This window comes from Panicum hallii, chromosome 6 (assembly GCF_002211085.1).
Source record: "Panicum hallii strain FIL2 chromosome 6, PHallii_v3.1, whole genome shotgun sequence".
In the NCBI taxonomy this organism is placed as follows: Eukaryota; Viridiplantae; Streptophyta; class Magnoliopsida; order Poales; family Poaceae; genus Panicum; species Panicum hallii.
In genome coordinates this window covers 6190384-6207975 of record NC_038047.1, presented here as the reverse complement: position 1 = coordinate 6207975, position 17592 = coordinate 6190384, and the positions used below count along the sequence as shown (strand labels likewise).

The 17592-nt window shown below is 41.9% G+C and overlaps 2 protein-coding genes across 2 annotated transcripts; both read right to left on the bottom strand.

Annotated features, from left to right (window-relative positions):
- Positions 1-575: 575 nt before the first annotated feature.
- LOC112898078 (polycomb group protein FIE2-like) lies at positions 576-7569 on the bottom strand. The gene is made up of 15 exons (XM_025966480.1): positions 7357-7569; positions 6866-6931; positions 6650-6778; positions 6198-6278; positions 6023-6115; positions 5774-5849; positions 5612-5691; positions 5448-5519; positions 5214-5273; positions 4962-5058; positions 4413-4476; positions 4247-4306; positions 4028-4109; positions 3463-3518; positions 576-687 (listed from the first exon to the last, which is right to left on the bottom strand). The coding sequence occupies exons 1-15, from the start codon at positions 7546-7548 to the stop codon at positions 576-578; spliced, it is 1320 nt and encodes a 439-aa protein (XP_025822265.1). The 5' UTR covers positions 7549-7569.
- Positions 7570-9472: 1903 nt separating this feature from the next.
- On the bottom strand, positions 9473-17061 carry LOC112898077 (spidroin-1-like). Its single transcript, XM_025966479.1, has 3 exons — positions 16982-17061; positions 16749-16866; positions 9473-9811 (listed from the first exon to the last, which is right to left on the bottom strand). The coding sequence occupies exons 1-3, from the start codon at positions 17059-17061 to the stop codon at positions 9473-9475; spliced, it is 537 nt and encodes a 178-aa protein (XP_025822264.1).
- Positions 17062-17592: the final 531 nt, after the last annotated feature.

Here is a 17592-nt window from a genome sequence, read left to right as displayed (position 1 = left end):
GTCTCCGCCGGAGCCGGAAGCGCAGGTACGGGTGGAGGGAGGGAAAGACGCGGCAGGATCAGTTCAGTTCCGTGGCGCGCAATACTCAACCGCATCATGTCCGCCGCGTGGCTGAGGCCTCCATTAATTGGGGGAAGATATTCGGTGAAGGAACTAGTGATGAAGAGGATGACACACATGGGACCCGCGCGTTGGTGAGTGGGGAGAAAGAATTGTAGCAGGGGTATTCTGGGCTATTCGAAAATACAACAGCACGCAGATGGGTCCAAAGGGTACGGTTTCAACACGAATTGCAATGGCATGATTTCAATTATTGGAATTGTAACGGTGTATCTCTAAAGTCGAATATTTGCTATGATATGGATCCAATTAACTTTTTTAGTCACCACGGTGGCAGGGTCATCAGTTTTTATTGTATATAATAGATAATAGATTTCCATCAACCCATGGATGCATTATAGCGCATAATTAAACATTGCGTTGGGCAGCAGCACTCCCACTTATGGCGCTTTAGAGATTTACAGTAGGCATTACTGCTAGTGTGGCCATGGGATGCGCATTCAGGGGTGCACATCTCATCTCTGCAAAATTCCCCTTCGAAGGATGCTCTTATGCACGGTGTTGATCTTTTCCGCGATGGTGGTGGCAGCAGCGATGGCGACCGCGGTGGACGAGCGCATCCATGGCCTACACAAGCAAATTAAAACACAATAATCAAATGAGATTTCGGTTGGTTACCTTAGCTTGTTACTCTGTGCATGTTTAAATAGGGAATGAAATTTAAAAGTAAGGATGGTGCCTACATCCACCAGCTTGGCAGCATGGGGACATAGAAGATATGATTGAAACAACGAAGAAAACAACAGCAGCATCCTTGATCAGCACCATAAGTACGAAGTAAGAGTTTTCTTCATGCAAGGAGGAGTTTTTTTCTTGTATCTGGATCTATTATTTGTTGTTAATATAGCCGAACGTCCAATATGCTACACTAGCGTTTTGATATCTCAAGATTAGGGTTCCATATCATCTTAGTCTAATAAATATACGAATGTCCAATTCACATGCATGTTCATGTGATTTTCTTGATTCATCTCAATTTATTTCCCCTATTAATATTTATTGAAGTACTAAATACAATGATATCTTCCAACATATAGTGAGTTATATTTATCATACATCCTCTGATTCTCAACACCTGCACTATTCATCTACTTTATTATGTTTAGTGACATGGACAATCTTATAGCTGGAAATTTAAACTATCTTTACAATATTGGATACGCTCTAATAATATCTCCAACAATAGTTTTACAATCAATAAATGCCTGAGTATCCAAACTAATCTCAAGTATATATGTTAAAACTGATGGTAGTGAAGGGAACTTACGATTTTTTATGGCATAGAAGGGATGTAGGTGTCAATGGTGTAAAATGAATTTTCTCTTAAATAAATTCCTTTTGAACATGGTAATAGTACTATAATATAGTTCATTTGATAGTAACAGATCTAGACAATCCCTAAATTAAGTTCATAGTACTAGTCATAGAGGTTGCATGGTATTAGTACTATAAGATGGTTCTTGTTACTAATATGATGGGTTGATCAAGAATCATATTACTTGTAAGGAATATATTCTTTAAGAAACTGGTACAATCAATGATGAATTTTCTAGGATAAAACGACACGCATAGGGTGCTCAAAAGCAGTCATTACGACGTTGTAAAAGGTACCCATAAACATTATGCATGAAAGTGGTCTTTATACTGGTTCATTATTGCGACAACACATAGAATTAAAGCCCAGGCATAGGCAAGAAACAAATTTTTCTCTCACCTTCTTCCCCTTCTTTCTCAACTGTAACTAGGGATGGATACGGATGTCTAAAAATCTGAATTATCTTTATTCATATCCACTAAAATCATCAATATGAATTTCAGTATTTGTATCTGATGTTAATATGGATGCTAGATGGATGCATCCAAATCCGATTTTCAGAATTTTTCTCTATCTGATTCCATCAGAGTTCGAAATAAATGTGGAATACCCGACCACATTCGTATCCACAAAGAAAAAGTACCCAGTGAAGCTATCATAAACTTATCTCTATGACTAATTACTTAATATAATTATTCTTATTTATTTATTTAATGATGAAACTATTTTGTATTTGTTGATTTACTTATTTATTTAATGGTGAAATTATTTTTTATGTATTAATTATTAATTACTTAAATATTTATTAAAATGTGTATTTAATTTATATTTATAATTATTTTCAGAGGTGTAATTATAAAAATTATACATTGATAGGTATGTTGATTTTTATTACCTATGTTTATGTAAATGTGCTATATACTGATCCTTTACTCACTACTTGTATATTGATTTTAATCTACTATAACATTATTGATAAAGCAAATTGATACTCGCGAATGCTTTCTTCTGAATCAAGAATCTATTCATTTTGTATTCGTATTCACATTTGGATTTGGATTGAAATGGTTCAAAAAGATGCTATCCTGAATTCGATTTTATCCATATTCAATCCAAATCCATCCATACTGAAACCTTCTCCTGGCCATGAGCTGTTAGAAGAATCCCAAGCTGCTAGTGCCTCCCCATCCACACCTCCGACTCTCCCCTCGCTGCCGAGCTCGACGCCAGTGACACCCACCATGCTGAAGTTTGGTGAAGACAACTTCAAAAGGGGATGCCAGCTACCAATCTGCCAGCCTCGAAGAGACCTCGACGGCCACCATGGAGGTTGGCCTGGCTGAATCTATATGACGGCCCCTTGAAATTCTCCCCTTTCCTATGCAGGGGAAATGAAATGATGAGGAGGCGCTTGGGGCTCAATTTGCGTAGAGGAAGGATGACCTGGGGCAGAAAGAAGGATGGGGGTGTCAGCGTGACAACAAGTGGTGGCATGGAGAGAGAGTGAGAGGGGTAAAAATGGAGAGAAGGAGATTGAGAACGGAGAGAAATCGGGAAGGGGACTGTTGGGTGGATTTTTTTATGGGTTTGTGGGGCCATGCTTAAAGGCCACCCTAGCTCAACATTGTGGTCACAGAGAGAGACATAAAAGTGATGACACAAGACCGATACGTAAGTACTACTTGGTCCTTATACATTGTGTGCCCTTAGGTACATTCATTCCATACTTGTTCATCCTTTGATGTTAAAATAGCATAGCATGTCCTTAGAGCTGAATTAACTCTCACTTTTTTACCTATATATTCTTTATGTACGAATTTTTATGTACATCATAGTAAACATGATTTCAACTAGTATATTAAACATAGTTAACTTATACACAATATAGGTCAACATAATATGCATATTTCAATTACTATGCTCAAAAAGGAAATATGATGGAACACACAATCACACATAAGAACTGTGAACTCTCTCTCTCTCTCTCTCTGTGTGTGTGTGTTTGTGACGTGGATCTTCCAAATTACCTGGTAAGTGGAGGTCCAACTATCAAGACATCAAAATCAAGTAAGGCAATTGGGAACTGGATACACAAAACATAACTGGAGTTTTCTAATACCACAGGGAAAAATTGAGGTTTTTGCATTGGTAATTTACCTTTTCTATATGAAAGAAAACTAATAGAAAAGTTTACATTAGGATGGTGTTCACCTCATTTTCTTGAAATGTCGCTTTTATTTGGACATCACCGTGAAAACCAGCAACAGGTTAGGGTATAACCAAGCCGGGCAGGCTTGGCTAGATGCTATGCTAAATGCAGGGCAAAAAATTGAAATGGTTTCCTAAATTTCAACAACCATCACATTTATCTTATCCACGGTGAAAAGAACAGTACGAAGGATCACGTAACAAAATGAACATCCTAACATGCAACATCCAGTTATCCAACCATTCCGACTTCAGAACAACCAGGTTGCAGTTTTGACCAATGATAAGGCTAACTAGTGTAGATTAAACCATAGAAACCTCCAAATTGAGCTTTAACCATCAGTCCCTGCACCGGCGGTGGCGGCGGCGGTGGCGTGTTTCCACTTGCTTCTTTTCATTGACACTGTGTTGATCCACTTCGTCCCATCGCCAGATATTTCCATCCTCGCCAGCTCCAAGGATTGTGCTAGACAAGCGAAATAATGTCACAATTTATCCATCTAAGGTGAAACAAAAGAAATGGTGCAAGAACATTATCTACATTGTGTAATCGACACTTTCTAGAACAGGCGATACACCAAGAGAAGCGTTAGATTGTTGTACCTTCCATCAAAGGACACTGCTGTCTGCCTTATCAGAGATTTGCATTGCTCATTATACAGCCTGAAAATGAGTAAGTGTTTGCATGCAGGAGCAGTTGAGTTAGTAGTACACAACACCAGTACAAGTGGAGGACAAAAATAACTAACAGTCTTGCAGTAAAAATTACCTAGCAGTTAGGACTGGAGGGCTGGACTGTACTTCCCACAAATAGATTGCACCTTCACAGTTGCCTGTTTGAAGCAGTGGATATATGATTATTAAGAACTCTTACTCTTTTTTACAAAAAAGAATATGATAAAAAAGTATATATCTGTATCTCTAAATGACGTGGAACCTGTATAATTTTATCTTTCACAAGATAAATATTAGTTCGCAGTATATATCTGTATCTCTAAATGACGTGAAACCTGTATAATTTTATCTTTCACAAAATAAATATTAGTTCGCAGCAAATTTTTTCTATGAAAAAACAGTCATATATACAAGGAAAATGCCTCACATACTACTGGTTAAATCCAAGATCCCTTGAATATCACTCTCAGTGACTGTGGGGGGATCCATGTGTCATAGACACAATGATGGCATATGTGGGATTATGAGTTTTCTCGTTGGCATATAAACATCTTGCCATTCAAAAACATCTGCAACAACTAATGGACTATAGAATTTAGAAAGATTTTATGTCAGAACACAGTCCCATAATAGATGTTATTACCTATTGCCAGCTGATTGAAGTGAAAATCACATGAAAATTTGATAAACCAGTTGTCACACTTTGGCACAGGGTACTTCTGAAGAATATCGATGCTTCCCTATATAATGAAAGAGAAAAATATATTGCTTCAGAGGAATAAATTTTGGGCAGTTGTGCTCACAAATTGGAAACATTGCCGGAACTAATTTAGAACTGTACATTACTATGATACAATGAAAGGTATATGATTATAGAAAGTTTTGAGTTTATCACCTCCCCTGGACTATTCTCTTTTATTTTTGGTTCCCAAAGCACAATTTCATGTTCAACACTCTGAGAATCAAAGTTAGCACAGATCAGATCCCATCCCTCACTATATAGCAGTTGCAATACAGGATTGAACAAATGGACAGTACATACAAGATCTGGATACAGTGTTGAACCCACAAATGAATGTGGACTTTATTATTGCAATTTATATCTATTTCAGCAAATGAGAAATTTCACCTTTGACAGGATGAAGTCACCAAGCCATCTAGTACAATCAACATAGTCAGAGTGTACAACAGCATTCAAGACCTCAAAGGAATGAAACATGTGAGTTAGCATGACATGTGTACTAAACACCAACATTAGTTAGAAATTGAATGGATCCAAGATGATTAGCATACCGGAAGTTGGACATATTTTGTTGGAAACTTTGATTGAAGATCAGTCCATGAATATGATTTCTCGACATATACCCAAAATTCTATGACAACATTGGCAAACTCAATCAGTTATATGCAGGGTGCAAATGTAAACAAGAATGTACTTTGATCTAGTTTTCTTACCTTTCATTGACCAGATTTTCACAGTATTATCCATGCCACAGCTTGCAAAGCATGTGATATCATTAGGGTGGAAGTCCTTCAACGAAAATAATATATTTTGATAAGTAGTTTTATGTCTAATGCGATGAACTAAAATTTAAACAGGTCAATAACATATGGTAGAACCAGAAGCTCATATAGTGACATCTCTAGGGCACTTTATGCGAGTAATGTTCTAAAAGCATGTCATAGGAGGCAGGCACCACTTACAACACTCAATACGTCATTGCGATGGCCTCCTGCTCCTGCGAAGACCAAGATGCATATGCCAGTATGGACATTCCAGAGCCTAACAGATTCATCCTATACAATGAAGTCATTGAAACAGTGTCAAAACAGAAAATAAAGCATGTACGTACAGCCTAATATCAGGATATTTGCTTACCTTGCTGGCAGAGATGATGAGTGAAGGCTTTAGTGCTTGAGTTCTTATCTCATTTATTGAACCACCGTGGCCAACTAAGCTCTGGAGAATATTGTAGATGGAAATAATTATACACCCAATTAATATCACGATTCATAGTTTAGTATAATAATTTACTGGCGTACCTGGTCTCCTAGTCAAATGTATAAATCAAAATAGATTGTACATGTTTTCAGTATAATAGAAATACTAGAGAATCTTCTAAACTTCTACATTGAAAAGGTACAATTTTCTATTGATATTAGTAAATACCAACAGACCATTCCTTAATCAAACTAAATTCAAGTCGCCTCCTAGAATGGATAACACAGATGAACTTGTATGTATCAAGTAAGTAAATGAAGTACTGTTTGGTGCAAACCAAGCTAAATTAAATTTAGCAATTGAAAATATAGACAAGTCGGATACTTGACCTTAGCTATCTTCTCGGTAGCACAATTAATGACCCGAATGATCCCACTGCATCCTCCTACCACCAGCAGTGGTGGTGCGCTATCGACATCATCACAAGCCCAGCTTAGAGTGTAGAATGATTCATCCTTCTAAGAAGATAGGCATCACAAGCATTAGAGAAAGCACATCCCCAGACTTACATTAGCATCAACTAGCATTGTCATTTTCTTTCTTACATCCTCATCAATGTATGCTTGTAGAAGAGCAAAACTACCATTCTCGAGGCAGCGGTAAGTTGTCACCTGCAAAGATCAATTGGTATGATAAGCGACTTCTCAACACAAAGAGAAGGAAGTTGCATTGTCTAATCAAAAGGGGCATAAAAATATTGTTTGCATTTAATATGATATTGCTCGTATCTGGTTCTGTCAAAAGTTGCAGCTTCTCATCAACTGAAAAGCAAAGTCCACCATAGTTCCACAAAACATATAACCATTGTGGGCAGAGTTTACAGTCCTCAAACTTCCAAAATTTAATAATACGTCCCAGGTTTTGATTGAATCTGAAAACAAAGAGGCTCTATTTCCAAAAAATTATAACAACAAAAATCCTAGCTTTCCCGTGCCATTCATCATCCAGAACTCGCACAAATTCAAGAAGCACGGCAAACAAGCAGGAAGTTGGGGCAAAGGCAGGGGGACGAGCAAAGAGGCAGTCAGCTGCTTACACGATTGCCGCCAACGGTGGCAAAGGTGTCGTAGTAGCGCGCATCCAAGAAGTTGAACCCGATGCCATAGAGTGGGCACTTCCCCTCCGTGAGCTTGCTTCGGGGCTTATACAACCGCTTCAAGCTTGGATAATCGACCGACCCGACCAGCACCTCACAACCTAGCCCCTCCAGCGGGGCATGCTCCGCCATGATAGGTGGTAGTGATGGGATGTCTGGTACCGTCGGGCACTCCAGCTCCACCTCTACTTCCTGTTCCTCCTGTTGCTCCTTCTTTTTCACTGATGAAGGCTTGGGCTTTGGGTTAGCAGCTTGAGCACCAGTAGTCGTAATTGGGGTGCTGAGCACACACAGTGACCTCTTCCGGCGTTGCTTCCGTGGCGCCGCACTGCATTGTTTAGGGATTTAAGGCAGCACATGACAGTCAGGTAAATAGAATATTAGTAAAATGGACAAAAATTGGATGGGGCCACTTGACACTTGGATAAAAATATCAGAACTCTTATGTGGAACATAGGAACCAAAAGGTGGAATTGGGAAAAAAGTAGGCATCATTTTATGATGTAGTTTGTTACTAATGTCACAGTGGGATACACTGGGCTTCACACAAGAATAGAAATGTTTCTTTGGGAAAAGAATGTATAGTATTTTTTCCAAAGAAAAGGATGGTTTTAATTTTCAGTTTTCTCCTCTCTCTACTCGATGAATAAATGAAGTTTATGGTATAAATTAAAATTGGATGGGGATTTAGGATTGGGGCTTACTTTTGGCGGTGTGAAGACTTGGCGACCGATGGTTGTGGCTGATGGCGAGGCGGAGCCCGCCGCAATGGTGGGAGCCCACCGGTGGGCGGCAGAGGCATTGGCAACGGTGATGGTGCCGTAGGCAAGCAAGAAACGATGGCAACCGTAGAGCCCGGGTCTGTGATAGGTACTATGGAAGAAGAAGAATGTTGTTGTAGTGGAGGCAGTGGAGATGGAGGAGACATACCGGTGGCAAGGCTACCGGCGGGTGAGGGTGGGGGAGGCGGTGCGGATCTGGGGCTAGCGGTGGCGGCTTGATGGGGAGTGGTGGTGGCATGAGGGGTTGGGAAAGTAAGAGTAGAAGAATATATATGGTAGAGTGTATTTAGGTTAAAGGACAGGGCATGATCTAAACCGTTCGATCTAGATCGAATGGGATGGATAATCAAAAGGTATGTTAAAAGATGGGTCTCTTGATTTATTTCTTAATGTAACACCAAAATATATACAGTGGCCCAAGCCAACCTAGGCTTGGCCCGATAGGCCCAACCCACCAAACCAATCACCCTTTTCTACCTAATAAACCACAGGCACACGATTTCACGTGCCGCCCCTCCCTATCATGTGCAAGTGAAAAGATAGGGATAAAGAAGGAAAAAGAAGAGGAGAAAAGAATTCAGGCACTTTCTTCTTCCTAGTCGCGGCCTCCCTTTCCAAAACCATATGGGCATCTTTCCCTCATTCCTTTTTTTCTCAATTAAAAGCTTCTTTAATTTTGTCCATGGTGTTCTTACCACATGTGGTGTAGGTTTGAGATGTACAGTGGGGCCGCAGCGAGGTTGCTCCTAAGGGAAAAAAGAAAACAAACACGAATCATATGAGGATGCTGATTCTAACAACTACAGATATTTTAATTTTGGGACTTCTCATCAATTAAAAGGTGAGAAGAATTTCCAGTTTTTTACATGTCTTCTTAGGGGAATAATTCCGAAATGAATATCCAATGTGTATACCGAATGGATGAAAGGGTGTGTGATGGAGGGGAAACACCAAACATGCCCGATGGAGCAGCTATATGGAGCAAGAGCTGGAGTAACCTGAAGAGCCGAACATACTGGACAAAAGGCACTACACCAAAACAGCTCAATTTCGTGGCCCACATCTCATTTCGTCGGCCCAATGCAAGCCGATGAAAATTACAAAATTATTTCGTCGGCTTATGTAAGCCGACAAAATTAGAAGTATTTTCCTCAGCCAGGCACGGGCTGATGAAACAAAGCCTATATTTTCGTCGGCCTATCTGAGGTCGACGAAAATACTTCTAATTTCGTCGGCTCAAACCCAGCCGACGAAAATAGCGGTGCCCTAAGTACCTACCTCCCCACGATTTGGTTGTCCTGCTTACACAAGCCGCCCCCGCCCCAGCGCCCCGCTGCCACCGCCGCCGCCGCAGCAGTGGCCACCGGCGCTGCCCCCCGGCCCCCCTGCCGCCGCCCCGCGGCCCACCGGTGCCGGTCCCCGCCGCAACCCCCGAGGTCCCTGCCGCGGCCCCGCTGCCCTCGAGGTCCCACGCCGCGGCCCTGCGAGCCCCCGCCACCGTCCCCGAGGTCCCACGCCGCGGCCCCGCGGGCCCCCACCGCCAACCCCGCGGCCCCCCGCCGCCCACCGCCGCCGGCCCCGCGGCCCACAGGTATGCCTGCCCGTTCTCTTTCCTGCTAGTTTTGAACTAATCGAATAACTATTAAACTTAGTGATGCATTGTTGTCCATTACTCTAAGGCCAGAAACTGTATTACTCTAAAAATATTTGTGTTACATATGCTTGATAATTTTTGTTTGCTTAGTATCGTTAATGAAGTAACATTTCTCACTTTCGTTATGAAGTAGCTAGTTTGAGAAAAATGAGAGATGATCGAAGTTGGATGTATGATGGTTGGAGAAGTAACAGAATGCCTACGTGAGAGTGGATGGTCAACACACAAGCTTTTGTTGATCATATATTTTCCTTGTCTCCTGGCGGTGGTTTGGCAAAGTGTCCATGTAACAAGTGTTAGAATTGTTCTCATCAAGTCAAGATTGATATGGAGCGTCACCTCTACAAGTTTGGTTTCATGCCGAATTACAAGAGGTGGTACGAGCATGGGGAGTCACAGGAGCAGGAGCCATACAACCTAGTTGATAGCTTTGAGGAAAATGAAGATAGGATAGATGCAATGATGGATGATTTTATCCAACAGGTTGAGAATGCTGCTGAGGTAGCGGAATATTTTGGTCTGCTTGCATCATCAAAAGAACCATTACATAGGGCCACTACTTTATCATAGGTTGTTGCTATGACACGGTTAATGGCTATAAAGTCCAAGTACAACTTTTCAGTAAGTTGTTACAATGATCTTGTTGACTTAATTTTGGACATGCTTTCGAAACCTCACAAGTTCCTAAAAGACTTTTACTACTCAAAGAAGCTGTTAGCTGGTTTAGGGATGCCTTATCAGAAAATCCATGTGTGTGAGAACAATTGCATGTTATTTTGGAAGAAAAATGAAAATCTTAAGTACTGTTTATTTTATAAGAAGTGCAGATACAAGAAGGTGGTGAACAAAGATGGAAGTGTGCAGATAACAAGTGTGCCCGTTATGGTGTTACGGTACCTACCTTTGAAACCAAGGCTTCAACGATTGTACCTATCTCAGAAGACTACAAAACATATGAGATGGCACAAAGAGGGAATTCATAATAATACAGGATGCATAAGTCATCCATCTGATGGTACGGCTTGGAAGGCCCTCGATCATTATGATCCAAGTTTTGCAAGTGACACCCAGAATGTGCATGTTGGGTTGGCCACTAATGGCTTCACTCCCTTTAACTCAAATGCTGCCCCCTACTCATGTTGGCTAGTGATTACAATTCCATACAATCTTCCACCATCATTATACATGAAGGATGAGTATGTGTTCTTGATGCTCATTATACCTGGGCCTGACAATCCCGGTAAGCATTTGAACATGTTCATGCAACCATTGATTGATGAGCTGCATGACTTGTGGAATGGAGTTAGGACGTATGATAGCAGCGGGAAGGAATACTTCAACATGCGAGTAGCATTTCTTTGGTCTATTCATGATTTCTCTACATATGGAATGTTCTCGGGATGGAGCATGCACGGTCGTCTATGTTGTCCGGTATGCATGGTGATACAGATGCTTTTCGTTTGAAATATGGTGGCAAATTCTACTTTTTTGACTGTCATCATCGGTTCTTGTCTCATGATCACCTGTTCAGGAGTCAAAGAGATGTCTTTCGCAAGGACACAATCGTTACTAAGGGTCCACCACGGCTATATTGAGACATACATTCGAGGCCACCACGACGCAGAGCTATATTGAGACATACATTCGAGGCCACCACGGCGCAGATCCTACACAGCCAAAGTTGCTTTGCAGTGAGAATACCACACAGACTCTGGTTAGTAAAATAATTTGATTTCAATTAAGTGATAATTCGAATATTATCTTATTATTGGTTGCCTGAATGGTAGGTGAGATATGGTGATGAAATGGTGGCACGTCATGGTGAGGAGTACGATTGGAGGAGGAGTGATGTGGATGTCGGTGCCTTATACTCAAGCGGGGGAGGGAAGAAGCATGGCGGGTTCAGCATGTTAAATGACGTTATTGATACAAGTGGTGCTTTGAGTGAGGCAATGCGTTCTCAGTCCTCTCAAAGTTCTCGGGCTACCAAAGGGAAAGGGAAAGTCGACTACAGGAGGAGATAAGGCAGCATAGAGAGGTGATGCAGAGGCAAGAGGAGTGGGCAAGGCAACAACACGAGTACATGCAAGATTTTTTCGCTCAGCAACGACAGCTTCAGGTACTATGCAAGTTTGATATTTTTTCAAGTCCTTATGCACTTTTCATGCTATAAGATACTTGATCTATTATCGGTTTTTAGGAAATGTTAGTGGCTACCCTTGGATCATAATTTAATTTTCCACCTCTTCCTTCGCCTCCTCCACCACCGCCGACTTTTATACCATACATGCATCTACCATCTCCACAAGTGGTAATTCTTTCGTATAACTAGCAATGCTCAAATTTTCTTATATATATATGTACTATATACATTTAACTTTGTCTATAGTCAGGGTTCTACGAGTAGTCATCCTCGAGGAGTTTCTGGCAGCCCATCCACGCCACTATCGACAGCGCGTAATATTTCTGGAGGTGACGGCGGCAGCGGACATAATATTACCCCTCATTGATTTGTGTTTTTGCGTTTCGTTGACATATATATGTCATTTAGACTATGAATTTTATAGTTGCACTTATTGGATGTATTTGATGATTGTGTGATGATGTATTTCATAATTCTGCTTATGGATATGTTAATTAACTGCTTATGGATGCTTACGGATGATTGCGTTTCATGATTGCTACTATGCAGCTGCTTTTTTTTAGCAGGCGCCCATTATTTTCGTCGGCTAGGTTGCCGACAAAAATACTGGAGCGTGTCCAGTATTTTCGTCGGTCTTTGAGACCGACGAAACAAGTTGTATCTTTTTCGTCGGCTGGACGAGCCGATGAAAATACATATTTTTGACGGCTTTCAGTCTATTTTCGATGGTTTCTGACCGACAAAATTAGGCTATTTTCTTATAATGAGGGACCTAGGAAAATGATGAACCGGAAAATCTAATCGATCATGTAAGAAGGTGTGAATGCATGGGCCGGAGGGGAAAACTGAAGAAGGTGACATGCTCGAAATTAGTGTGAACATGTAGGTGTAATGGTGATGTTATCCTTGCAGATTCTCCGGATGTAGTGGTTTTATCCAGGAGTTGTTCATCTCAGCTCCCTCCGAATTCGGTGAAAACATGACTGAAAATCTGTTGGTATTTTTTACATCACAAATAAATCCACAAGCATACAGATATTGTTGTAGCTTTCACCCAAGAGTATTTTAGAGTATTTTAGGGTATCGTATCCACTGGGAAACATGAATATATTATCTACTGTTCATCTAGCTCGTCCAAAGACACTACACTAGATAGAGAAAAGGGGTAGAGAGGATTCCTAAGGCTAAGAACCTAAGGTAAGATAGAACTATCCTAATTGTTTACTTAGAGCTACCAGCTTCTTTCTAGATAAAACCAGATCGCTCCGGTAATACGGCTGCACTATATCCGAACAGGAAGGATTACGAAGGGTGAACAGGGCTGTCACCACCTGTTACCTACCTCAACTAACCGTAAGATATACCACAACCAAAGGTAAAGTCTAGTCTAGACACCACGTCTACACCATCTTTTACTAACTGTTGCTATGGCTAAGAAAATCCATCTCTATCAGGAGTCTTAGACTAGAGCATCCATTAAACTAGTGAACAATGATCCCGCGGACAGCTAAGGGACTAGAAGTATTACTTAACTTAAGAAACTAGCGCATAATGGAAATCATGATCATTTACTTTGATTGATAAGCATCCGTCGAGGTACAAGCTAGAGAAGAGTGCCGACAAACCTGGTACTTCCCTGACTTTCCCTCACTCTCTCCCTATTTTCTAACACTGCCTAGGCAATGCTACACCTCTAGAATGAGGCTAGAGCTTAGATTTGAGAGTGGCAGAGTAAGAGAGCAATATGAATGTGTGTCTCATTTAGAGCCCCCTATTTATAGGGGGTGTGTAGGTCGGTTTGTAGTAGGTTTCACTTGGACAAGCGCTGAGGAGTCGACATGTGGAAGGCGGTGGCTAGTGGGCCCACCCTGGTTCGGCTGAACCAGGGGTTCGGCCGATCTAAGGCCACCACCTTTGGATGGGAGGCTGCCAAGTGGGTCCACATGCAGGCATGTGTGCATGGCATGTTTTTATGGCGGTTTGGACTGGTTTGTGGGCCCCTTGATCCAAGTGCTTGCGCGTGATTAGGTGGTGTTGCTTTGCCTTGGATCTTGCTTCCATTGTCATGCATTTCCAGCCCAAATTCACCTGCCCACATGTTTGAACCAGCACTTGTGGAATTCATTAGATAAACGCCCTATTCTAATACTAGCTCATATTTTATTCCATTTGCAGGATTTAACGGTCGAAATTGGTCTGTAATGATTGTCAACAAGACCCCCCACACTTAGTCCTTTCCTTGTCCTTGAGTGAAGGAATAGAACTAAGACGGACACGGCTTCCATGATAAGACTCATGCATAAATGTTATTCTACACCTTAACTTTACTCGTAAACTTTGAAGTGTCTACCATGATGTTGCAGGTGGTTGAAGGACGAAACAATGTTGATTCAAGCTCCTTCCCTTTTCAGCTACTGGATTGGGGTTTTGAAAAGGATTTTGAATAGAAATCATCAATGGTCTTACCCCTTTCAAAAATCTCTTGATCGCTCATGTGTGTGTATCTCACCAAAGCTTTGCCTTTCCCTCCCTATCTTTATGTATACATGTGTTGCATAATCAAAGATTGGATCCATAGAGACAATACATCATACAAGTTGATCAAGATAGTGCACGTGTGGTGGATGGATGGATGTGGACTCCTTTCCGTATGATCTCTCTACCTTTGTGAATTCTTTTTGAGGGCATGGCTATTTCTTTTTTTAGCTCATATCTCTTTTTGTCACAAATACTGGAGAGAGAACATATTTATTTTGTGGAGCATGGTGGCTAACTTCAAGTGCAGAAGTTTGCTCATGTAAGTGATCTTGATCAAACAAGTAATGAAGAGTATCTCCTTAGGGTCAGAATATTTGATTGAGCTCAAAGTAACCGCAAGACACATATTTATAGAGTTTTATCAAATGTAAATCGACATATGGCTTTGGTAGGATAGATACAAGGGAAAGTAAGCCATCGAATATTTTTCTCTTTTTGAAGTAAAATTCCCAATCAAGCAACAAGAGCAGGTATGGACACTTGTATCAAGCCATATCACGTTAATCAACAACTTAAACATCATGGGTTCCCTAGGATTTGGTTCACAAATTCAGGTTCAGTAAAAAATAAAACTTATGCATGAACCATCGAGTCAAGCTTTCAGGCTTTTATTTGAGTTTAAACATTTTAACTTGAGCATTGAAATCATGTTTAAAACTCATGAGGCAAGGAGAAAACCAGTGAGGACGTGCAAACCGAGGAGCTGGAGCGAGGAGAGGCCGAGGGGGCATGTGCCTGCTCATTCTGGCTTTGAGCGTATGGGTTCATCCTGCGGTGCACGTGACGTGTAGGGATATTTACAGCGTGTATACATCAAACTGTCATGAGAATCTCCCCCCCCACACTTTTTTTCGATCCTATCTTATTCAATCAAAGCAAAACAAAAGAGTAAATGTCAAAGGGCTCTGCTTGCATTAACACCAGGGAGCCAAAGTTTTATTCAATTCAAATCATGGGAGTGCTTACAATGATAAAAATAAAATTAATGAAATAAAGTGAATGAAGGGAAACAAACCTAAACTAAGGGCCCGCTTAACTAAACTTAAGGTCCTTAGATGACATATCATCCTAGTCACCTCTCTCCCGTACGGACCGTGCCAAATGATTCATACTATCATTCAGTCCGTTATGGAACATCCGAAGTCATCGTAAATATTGTTGATCACCAACTTCTACTCTTTTAGGGAGAGGCTCAACTTCCTATTTTTCAGCTGTAGGTTTCTTATTAAGGATGTGAGGTCCTCTTCGGACATAATCATTGGGGAATTAGCTAGCCCTTTACCCTTATCTTCTTTCTTGGCCTATGGACGTACTCCCCAAATCCTAAGACGTGGCTTTGGTGGTGGATCATCTGGAGATATCTTTTCTCTCCTATAGTTGTGGCAGATACATCTCCATCTTTAGTCAGCAAGGATCCCATGTACTTCTCGTATGGTTTGAACCTCGGCCCGGGGGTGTTCTCATCTTGGAAGAGCTTGACCTTTATTGTCTCGAGAACTTCCCTTGAGGGCCTTCTGTGCAGTCGTTGATCCCGATCCTGCTCTCTCTAACCTCTTCTTGGTGAGGGCTCATGTTCACCAAAATGGGGTGCTGAGGAGGCCCATCCCTGGTTCGGTCGGGATTCGGCCGACCCAAAGGTGGTGCCCCTCAACTTCTCGTTCCTCGCAGCGCTCGGTGTGAGCGTGAAGGGTGCCATGGTGATTGCGCAGGCCTCCTCCATGAAGGTTTTAGCAGAGTTGGGATTATTTGCCAGTGTGGGAGCATTGATTGGATTTCCTTGTCAGCCATAGCAGCGGGAGGCAAGGATAGTTTTTTGGTGGCTTGGAGGTGCAACAGTAGATGGGAAAGATAAGGAGGAATAAGGGTTTTAGGTTTGGTTATAAAGGATGTGGTTAAACCCTAAATTCCTTGTCAAAAATCCACGAGGTTGCTGTGCATGAGTGCAACACGGGTCAAAGGCCTGGCCTACTAAGATTGGGCGGCTAGGGCGCCAACCCTGGTTCAGCCGAACTGGGCTGGACCTAGCTGACCCTTGGTCTTTTCTGGTTAGAACAAGAGGAAGTCTAGAAGGTATATACATGGGTCCAGCTGTCGGTATTGGCCTATAGGACCCATAATCAAGCACATATTCATGATCAACTAGCTCAATCATGTCTATATCTTCATTAATGGCTCTATCATTGTCTAGGAAAATTTTCAAGTGATGACCATTTACCTTATGGATGTTACCTTCATCGTCTTGGATCGTTATGGCTCCATGAGTTGATGTGTCGATGACGAGGTACAATCCTAGCCACATGCTCCGTAACTTCCCATGACTGTACAACTTTACCCTGGAATTGAAAAGTAAGAGCATCTTGAGCAGTTTTTCAATAAACATCTCCCAATAACATAGTATTGGGATGTTCCAATACCGCTTTTATGGATTATTACGAGAGATGCTTTTACAGTTCCCCAATAACCTCATCCCAATACAACTTCCTCCTCCCGGGCATGACGGAGGTGACTGTCGAGTCCGCCCTATCCATGGTGGTGGTGCACTAGTGCATGAAGCATCACACGATGCTGGCCATAGTGTTCTCCATCGCTGGGTACACGGACAATTTCATCCATGATATTTCAACCATGGCTGATCTTGTAGGATGTCAAGTACATGCGGGTAATGCGGGCGGCAAGGGGCGACGAGCACGGGTTGGGGCGGCCGCTTGGATGTTCCCTGCTCGCTTCTTAGAACTCCTCTACCCGTTCTTTGCTCGCTTCATGCACCGCTGGTGCCAGAACAACCGTTGCGCCACCATAAATTAAGCAGCGTGATTGTACGGATTTAGTATGTTGATGTTTTAATAGAACTAGCACCACTATGTGTGAACCCTCCATGTACAGTATTTGGCCCAAAGAATTCCTATTGTTACCAATGTTGTGGGCTGATTGAAAGTGCCCACCACGGCCCACAAGTTTGGCTCGCTTCAGCAAATCAGCAGCCAATGCCGTCATCCCACCTCCCTAGTCCCCAATCGCCCAATCCCCACCAGGCCGCCATCGCCGCCAATCCAAGGTGC